Below are 9,931 nucleotides of genomic sequence, written 5' to 3' on the forward strand. Positions count from 1 at the left end.
TAGACATAATTCATTACGCTATGCCAAATTTCGTGCAAATCAAACGATATATAGGGACATTGGTACACCATTTACCTTAAATCGGACGAAAATATATATGGGAGCTATATCTAAATTTGGACCGATTTTTCCCAATTTCAATTTTTGAAAAATCTGCGCTTTGTTTAGGTCTCAAAAAATAGTTTTTAAAAATCTGCGCCTTGTTTAGGTCTCAAACAATAGTTTTTAAAAATCTGCGCCTTGTTTAGGTCTCAAAAAATAGTTTTTAAAAATCTACGCCTAGTTTAGGTCTCAAAAAATAGTTTTTAAAAATCTACGCCTAGTTTAGGTCTCAAAAAATAGTTTTTAAATATCTACGCCTAGTTTAGGTCTCAAAAAATAGTTTTTAAAATCCACGCTTTGTTTAGGTCTCAAAAAATATTTTTTAAAAATCTACGACTTGTTTAGGCCTCAAAAATATTTTTTAAAAAATCCACGCTTTGTTTAGGTCTCAAAAAATAGTTTTTAAAAATCTACGCCTTGTTTAGGTCTCAAAAAATAGTTTTTAAAAATCTACGCCTTGTTTAGGTCTCAAAAAATAGTTTTTAAAAATCTACGCCTTGTTTAGGTCTCAAAAAATATTTTTGAAAAATCTACGCCTTGGAAAGGTCCTAAAAAATATTTTTGAAAAATCTACGCCTTGTTTAGGTCTCAAAAATATTTTTGAAAAATCTACGCCTTGTTTAGGTCTCAAAAAAATATTTTTGAAAAATCTACGCCTTGTTTAGGTCTCAAAAAATATTTTTAAAAAATGTACACCTTGTTTAGGTTTCAAAAAATATTTTTGAAAAATCTACGCCTTGTTTAGGTCTCAACAAATATTTTTGAAAAATCTACGCCTTGTTTAGGTCTCAAAAAAAAAAAAAATATTTTTGAAAAATCTACGCCTTGTTTAGGTCTCAAAAAAATATTTTTGAAAAATCTACGCCTTGTTTAGGTCTCAAAAAAATATTTTTGAAAAATCTACGCCTTGGAAAGGTCCTAAAAAATATTTTTGAAAAATCTACGCCTTGGAAAGGTCCTAAAAAATATTTTTGAAAAATCTACGCCTTGGAAAGGTCCTAAAAAATATTTTTGAAAAATCTACGCCTTGGAAATGTACACCTTGTTTAGGTTTCAAAAAATATTTTTGAAAAATCTACGCCTTGTTTAGGTCTCAACAAATATTTTTTAAAATATCCACGCCTTGTTTCCTTCCTTACCTGACTTGTTACAGAACGGTTGTTCCATAAGCCGAGCTTAAAAAAGATTTGCAAGCGCGTCGGTCTTGTGCGCATCTCCTCCAATTTGAAAGATCACGTTGCAAGATGTTGTTTTCTACTTGGTATTTCCATCTGATTCTTGGCCTTCCCCTTCTACGGGATGGTTCCCGTATGCTCGCTTCTATATGCCTTTTGAGCTGGGGCATTTTCATCCATTATCTCAACATGGCCTAGCCATCGTTAAAATCTCCTAGCAGAATTTTAATGTCATGACCAGGGCAACGATCATATGCTGTTTCTAGACGTTCGTAAAAAATGTCATTGGTCTGTTCATCTTTATCTTCGGTTGGAGCATTGGCGCAAATGATACTGATGTAGAAGAACTTCGCTTTTATACGGATTATACCAATTCGCTCATCTAGTGGAGTGAATCTGGAGACGAGGTCTTTTATTCTCCTGTTAACCATAAATCCGCAGCCAAATTCACGTCTCGTTTCATGGCAGCTATAATACAGTGCGTAATCATCTGATTTACTTACGCCAGTCCCATTCCATCGCATTTCCTGTAAGGCAATAATATCGGCTTTGTACTTCTTGAGTACATCCGCCAAAGTGAAACGTGCGCACATTCCAAGTGCAGATTCGCAGATCGTGGTCATTTATACGTTTGCGGGGGTCGTCAACATTAGGTGGGTTTGGTTTTCTTTTTCGTTGCTTTTTCATAGTAGGTTGTGGTTTCCGAGAGTGGGCAACTAACCCGACGACTCACCCCATTTTTTTACAAAAAATATTTTTTTTTTTTAAATCCACGTCTTGTTTAGGTCTCAAAAAATATTTTTTTTTAAAATCCACGCCTTGTTTAGGTCTCAAAAAATATTTTTTTTTTTAAAATCCACGCCTTGTTTAGGTCTCAAAAAATATTTTTTTTTTAAAAATCCACGCCTTGTTTAGTCTCTTCAAAAAATTTTTTTTTTTAAAATCCACGCCTTGTTTAAACCCTTGAAAAATTTTTTTTTAAAAATCCACGCCTTGTTTAGATCTCCAAAAATATTTTTTTTTTAAAAATCCACGCCTTGTTTAGATCTCCAAAAATATTTTTTTTAAAAATCCACGCCTTGTTTAGGTCTCAAAAATATTTTTTTTTTAAATCCACGCCTTGTTTAGGTCTCAAAAAATATTTTTTTTAAAAATCCACGCCTTGTTTAGGTCTCAAAAAATATTTTTTTTTAAAAATCCACGCCTTGTTTAGGTCTCAAAAAATATTTTTTTTTTTAAAATCCACGCCTTGTTTAGGTCTCAAAAAATATTTTTTTAAAAATCCACGCCTTGTTTAGGTCTCAAAAAATATTTTTTTAAAAATCCACGCCTTGTTTAGGTCTCAAAAAATATTTTTTTTAAAAATCCACGCCTTGTTTAGGTCTCAAAAAATATATTTTTTTTTTTAAAAATCCACGCCTTGTTTAGGTCTCAAAAAATATTTTTTTTTTTTTAAATCCACGCCTTGTTTAGGTCTCAAAAAATATTTTTTTAAAAATCCACGCCTTGTTTAGGCCTCAAAAAATATTTTTTTAAAAATCCACGCCTTGTTTAGGTCTCAAAAAATATTTTTTTTTTAAAAAATCCACGCCTTGTTTAGGTCTCAAAAAATATTATTGAAAATATTATTTTTGTTTTTAAATTTAGACCCTAAAATATTCTTTAAAAAATCTCCACCAAGATCCATTTCAGTGTTAAAAGAAAAATAGTACATTTTCCAATTGCTCCATACGTTTGATCATACCCACCGCAATTGTCTATACCATTCCATACCATACCATACCTTTTGGTTCCCCAATTCCCAAATAACAATTATTACGATTTGTTGTCGTTTTTATTTTCTTTTAAATTGCGTGCGATTAAATGAACAGAGTGTCGGGAGAGTCCAAAGAGAGTTGTTGTGGAGAGTGAAAATAAATCATTGGATGTTTTATTTCAGTTGTGTGGACAATAATTTAGTTTTTTTCTGGTGTTCTCTCTATCTCCGATAGAGTGGAGCATCTTCCGCACAGTTCATGTAGCCCACGTGAGAGAAATAGTTAAATGAAAAGAGAGAGGGAGAGTATTGTGATATTGTTTTTGTTGTTTATTTGGAATTCTTCTTTTAAAATAAGAAAAGTCTCTATGAAGGAGCAACAGCCAACGAGTGGAAAAACAACAACATCATTAAGGAAAGAATAACAACAACTACATCTGCAATAACAACAATCATACAAAATATTCAACTCGTTGAAGATCTTTTTTTGATTTTGTGCCAGTAACAAAATAAACATCGTGGAAGAGAGGAGAGAAGGTGAAAACTATGGAGGTATGGGTAGAATAGAAATCACACTACTTCCTAAATATTCTTTAAAAAATACATGCCTTATATAGGCCTTGGAAAACCAATCTTTAAAAAGTCCACGCCTTATATAGGCCTTGAAAAACTAATCTTTAAAAAATCCACGCCTTATATAGGCCTTGAAAAACTAATCTTTAAAAAATCCACGCCTTATATAGGCCTTGAAAAACTAATCTTTAAAAAATCCACGCCTTATATAGGCCTTGAAAAACTAATCTTTAAAAAATCCACGCCTTATATAGGCCTTGAAAAACTAATCTTTAAAAAATCCACGCCATATATAGGCCTTGAAAAACTAACCTTTAAAAAATCCACGCCTTATATAGGCCTTGAAAAACTAATCTTTAAAAAATCCACGCCTTATATAGGCCTTAAAAAGGTAATCTTTAAAAAATCCACGCCTTATATAGGCCTTGAAAAACTAATCTTTAAAAAATCCACGCCTTATATAGGCCTTAAAAAAGTAATCTTTAAAAAATCCACGCCTTATATTGACCTTGGAAAACTAATCTTTAAAAAATCCACGCCTTATGAAAAAATGTTTTTTCAAAATATCATTTAAAATCAAAAGACTTAAGACCCGAACTCGACCCTTTGTAGGGTAAATCCTCAAGATGATGATGATGATCATCATCATCATAGCCCAACAATGCCTGATGATCGTGGTGGTGGTTTCTGGTGATCATATTAATTTGAAACCAGTTTTGTTATTGCTGTTGTTGTTGTTAGCCATCCCGAATGCATAAGTCTTTTAGCCTGGTAATGGTGGTGGCTGCGGTGTATTTTTTTGTCTGTTTGTTGCTTTGCTTCTTCTTCACCGTTGTTGTTTTTTTGTTCTTTACAAAAGAATTCCTTAAGTTTTGTTTTGCCTACTACTACTACATATTATTGTTCGTTATTCTTTTTTTAGCTAGTTATTGGAAGCTGTTGTTTTTGTTGTCATTGTTGTTGTTCTTATTATTATTATTATTGCTGTTGTTTAGTAATGGTGTTGTTTTTATTGTTTTGATTTTATTTTTATTTTATGTCACTGTATATGGCCGCTCTTCAAGGCGACTTCTCCCCTCAACGATGTGATTTGACGACAAAAACAAGGAGTGTAGATCTATCTCCTTGCCGTTTTGAATGAGCTACGTGAAGATGAGCAGTCTTCCGCATCGTCATCGTCACCACCACTCTAGGCCCGGTTCGCTTTCTGAGATTTTGTTATTAAATTGTTTCATTTCATTTGGACGTTTTTTTTTCGTTTGGGTTGGCTTGTTGTCATTTAAAACCATGCTCGCGCTCTCTCGGTCCCCTAGCTGGTATCTTGAGAGCTGAAGAAGAAGAAGAAAAAAAGAGATCATAGAAAAACATTTAAAAATGTTTAGATTGGTTTTGTTGGCTAAGTGGTGCCGGTGATGGTAGTGGTGGTGGCATTGGCGGTACTGGTGGTGACGATGTTGGTGTTATGGTTGTTCCATCTAAATTAACGTGTTCAACACACTTTGAGCATTTCTTGCAGGCCGGTCAGGGAGTGCAGCAGAAGTCAAATACGCAACTATTTGACATGGCTAAATACCCTACAGGTCCAAGGCCTGAACAAGGCTTGGATTTATTAAAGAATATTTTTAGAAGGCCTAACACAAGGCGTGGATTTTTTAAAGAATATTTTTCAACATCTACACAAGGCGTGGATTTTTTAAAGAATATTTTTCAACATCTACACAAGGCGTGGATTTTTTAAAGAATATTTTTCAACATCTACACAAGGCGTGGATTTTTTAAAGAATATTTTTCAACATCTACACAAGGAGTGGATTTTTTAAAGAATATTTTTCAACATCTACACAAGGCGTGGATTTTTTAAAGAATATTTTTCAACATCTACACAAGGCGTGGATTTTTTAAAGAATATTTTTCAACATCTACACAAGGCGTGGATTTTTTAAAGAATATTTTTCAACATCTACACAAGGCGTGGATTTTTTAAAGAATATTTTTCAACATCTACACAAGGCGTGGATTTTTTAAAGAATATTTTTCAACATCTACACAAGGCGTGGATTTTTTAAAGAATATTTTTCAACATCTACACAAGGCGTGGATTTTTTAAAGAATATTTTTCAACATCTACACAAGGCGTGGATTTTTTAAAGAATATTTTTCAACATCTACACAAGGCGTGGATTTTTTAAAGAATATTTTTCAACATCTACACAAGGCGTGGATTTTTTAAATAATTTTTTTCAACATCTACACAAGGCGTGGATTTTTTAAATAATTTTTTTTCAACATCTACACAAGGCGTGGATTTTTTAAATAATTTTTTTCAACATCTACACAAGGCGTGGATTTTTTAAAGAATATTTTTCAACATCTACACAAGGCGTGGATTTTTTAAAGAATATTTTTCAACATCTACACAAGGCGTGGATTTTTTAAAGAATATTTTTCAACATCTACACAAGGCGTGGATTTTTTAAAGAATATTTTTCAACATCTACACAAGGCGTGGATTTTTTAAAGAATATTTTTCAACATCTACACAAGGCGTGGATTTTTTAAAGAATATTTTTCAACATCTACACAAGGCGTGGATTTTTTAAAGAATATTTTTCAACATCTACACAAGGCGTGGATTTTTTAAAGAATATTTTTCAACATCTACACAAGGCGTGGATTTTTTAAAGAATATTTTTCAACATCTACACAAGGCGTGGATTTTTTAAAGAATATTTTTCAACATCTACACAAGGCGTGGATTTTTTAAAGAATATTTTTCAACATCTACACAAGGCGTGGATTTTTTAAAGAATATTTTTCAACATCTACACAAGGCGTGGATTTTTTAAAGAATATTTTTCAACATCTACACAAGGCGTGGATTTTTTAAAGAATATTTTTCAACATCTACACAAGGCGTGGATTTTTTAAAGAATATTTTTCAACATCTACACAAGGCGTGGATTTTTTAAAGAATATTTTTCAACATCTACACAAGGCGTGGATTTTTTAAAGAATATTTTTCAACATCTACACAAGGCGTGGATTTTTTAAAGAATATTTTTCAACATCTACACAAGGCGTGGATTTTTTAAAGAATATTTTTCAACATCTACACAAGGCGTGGATTTTTTAAAGAATATTTTTCAACATCTACACAAGGCGTGGATTTTTTAAAGAATATTTTTCAACATCTACACAAGGCGTGGATTTTTTAAAGAATATTTTTCAACATCTACACAAGGCGTGGATTTTTTAAAGAATATTTTTCAACATCTACACAAGGCGTGGATTTTTTAAAGAATATTTTTCAACATCTACACAAGGCGTGGATTTTTTAAAGAATATTTTTCAACATCTACACAAGGCGTGGATTTTTTAAAGAATATTTTTCAACATCTACACAAGGCGTGGATTTTTTAAAGAATATTTTTCAACATCTACACAAGGCGTGATTTTTTAAACAGATTTTTTAAAGAATATTTTTCAACATCTACACAAGGCGTGGATTTTTTAAAGAATATTTTTCAACATCTACACAAGGCGTGGATTTTTTAAAGAATATTTTTCAACATCTACACAAGGCGTGGATTTTTTAAAGAATATTTTTCAACATCTACACAAGGCGTGGATTTTTTAAAGGCGTGGATTTTTTAAAGAATATTTTTCAACATCTACACAAGGCGTGGATTTTTTAAAGAATATTTTTCAACATCTACACAAGGCGTGGATTTTTTAAAGAATATTTTTCAACATCTACACAAGGCGTGGATTTTTTAAAGAATATTTTTCAACATCTACACAAGGCGTGGATTTTTTAAAGAATATTTTTCAACATCTACACAAGGCGTGGATTTTTTAAAGAATATTTTTCAACATCTACACAAGGCGTGGATTTTTTAAAGAATATTTTTCAACATCTACACAAGGCGTGGATTTTTTAAAGAATATTTTTCAACATCTACACAAGGCGTGGATTTTTTAAAGAATATTTTTCAACATCTACACAAGGCGTGGATTTTTTAAAGAATATTTTTCAACATCTACACAAGGCGTGGATTTTTTAAAGAATATTTTTCAACATCTACACAAGGCGTGGATTTTTTAAAGAATATTTTTCAACATCTACACAAGGCGTGGATTTTTTAAAGAATATTTTTCAACATCTACACAAGGCGTGGATTTTTTAAAGAATATTTTTCAACATCTACACAAGGCGTGGATTTTTTAAAGAATATTTTTCAACATCTACACAAGGCGTGGATTTTTTAAAGAATATTTTTCAACATCTACACAAGGCGTGGATTTTTTAAAGAATATTTTTCAACATCTACACAAGGCGTGGATTTTTTAAAGAATATTTTTCAACATCTACACAAGGCGTGGATTTTTTAAAGAATATTTTTCAACATCTACACAAGGCGTGGATTTTTTAAAGAATATTTTTCAACATCTACACAAGGCGTGGATTTTTTAAAGAATATTTTTCAACATCTACACAAGGCGTGGATTTTTTAAAGAATATTTTTCAACATCTACACAAGGCGTGGATTTTTTAAAGAATATTTTTCAACATCTACACAAGGCGTGGATTTTTTAAAGAATATTTTTCAACATCTACACAAGGCGTGGATTTTTTAAAGAATATTTTTTTAAGATCTACACAAGGCCAGGATTTTTTAAAGAATATTTTTTCAAGGACCATCCAAGGCCAGGATTTTTTAAAGAATATTTTTTCAAGGACCATCCAAGGCCTGGATTTTTTAAAGAATATTTTTGAAAGGAGAGTAGGTTATCCCTTGGCCGACCTTATATATTATCTTGTTTCACATAGCTAACATTGAGCATAACTCTGATCTCTTGCTCAAACCATCAGTCCACGGTTAGGCCTGTTCTGCAGCAGCATCTTTTCAACTTGACGATCGTAACATAAACATTCTCTGGGGAGTAATAAATTATGTGTGTGTATTTTGTGTCTGTTTGTTACTCCTCTCTATCTCTCGCATTGTTTTTGTAATAGTTTTGTTTTGCTATTTTGCCGTTTTTTGTTGTCATTATTATTTGGTGGCTTTGCTTTGGCTTAGTCCGGTCGACGGTCCGCCGATCGATCGGCATTTGTTGTCATCGTTTTGTTTTGGCATGGCTTTTCTGCAAATCAATAACAATTTCAGCTATTTATTACTATGACTAAACAGCAAATAATAGTAAAAAGGGAATTAATGAATCTAAATGTGAAATATAAATAAAAATAAATTGGCAAAGGGCCACAAATGAGGGTAGGCAGGAGATTAGAAGGGGGTCAAAGGATGTGAGTGGCAGGAGAAAAAGAAAAATGAAACAAATAACTTAAATTGATTAGAATATATGGAGCAGCAACCTCAAACCTGTTGAATGCCCAATCCAAAACATTCATTTGAAAAGCGAAAGAATTCTGAAAATCAAATCAATTGTTTTTTCTAAATTCGATTTGCGCATTTTCCTTACCAAAAAATCCCATTCTAAAATTGTTTTGGAAGTTGTTTTTTTCTATTTCTAAAGAGAATGTGTCCCATGTTGCATGTAGTTTTGGGACCCCGTAATAGTTGTAGACTGGCTTGTTATTGTTTGAGAGAAAACATCAACAATACAACATACAAGATGTTCTCCAGTTGTTTGTGTTGTTGTTTTTGTAGTTGCTGTTGCTATTGTTTTCGTTGATTCTGTTTTTCTTATTTTTCCTAAGAACAAGAAAATGAAAAACGAATGTTGCATGCAACAAGTGAAAAAAACATTACCAACACACACCCGCTCCCCCTTCCGATAGCCGCAGCAGTAACAGTCATTCCCAAAAACATTGCCATCTCACCGTCAACAGAGTCTTCGTCACAAGAGTCTAGGAGAAGTAGCCGCACCAACGCCACCAATATAAGAACCAAGACCAAGACAACACAACCTCAAATATTCGCAGCAGCAGCAACAACACACCAGCCTACCACAACAATAAGAACAAAAACAACAACACTAACAATAGCAACAAGCAAAATGTATGTTGGGTATGTAGAGTTCAAAATATAACATAACATGTCCGTCCAATGGCGAGTGGTAGTGGTGCTGGTGGTTGGTGATGATGATAACAGGTCTTTTGTATTACCATAATTTGGTTGGGGTCTGACGCTCCCTCTCTCTCTCGGGTATGCTGTCACTCTCAATGCAAAGTAGTAGGAACAGTTGTCTTTAAGCTCTCATTGAGAGTTGTTTATACTTTGCAAGCTTTGAAAACCCCAATGTTATATGAGGAGAGCGAACTAAATAATGGCAAACCAACATCATGAGAGCAAAAAGTGTTCCC

General features: G+C 32.6%; 1 protein-coding gene across 1 annotated transcript; it reads left to right on the forward strand.

The window, feature by feature from the left end:
* Window positions 1-4,218: 4,218 nt before the first annotated feature.
* Window positions 4,219-9,635, forward strand: LOC133326484 (uncharacterized; the record flags this gene model as incomplete). The annotated part of the gene is made up of 3 exons (XM_061535109.1): window positions 4,219-4,296; window positions 5,008-5,126; window positions 9,458-9,635. Coding segments are annotated over 3 exons (375 nt in total), but the record flags the coding sequence as incomplete, so codon positions are not given.
* Window positions 9,636-9,931: the final 296 nt, after the last annotated feature.

Source organism: Musca vetustissima, unplaced genomic scaffold (assembly GCF_032173495.1).
Source record: "Musca vetustissima isolate MV318-11 ecotype Yass unplaced genomic scaffold, APGP_CSIRO_Mvet_v1 utg97785, whole genome shotgun sequence".
NCBI classification, from domain to species: Eukaryota; Metazoa; Arthropoda; class Insecta; order Diptera; family Muscidae; genus Musca; species Musca vetustissima.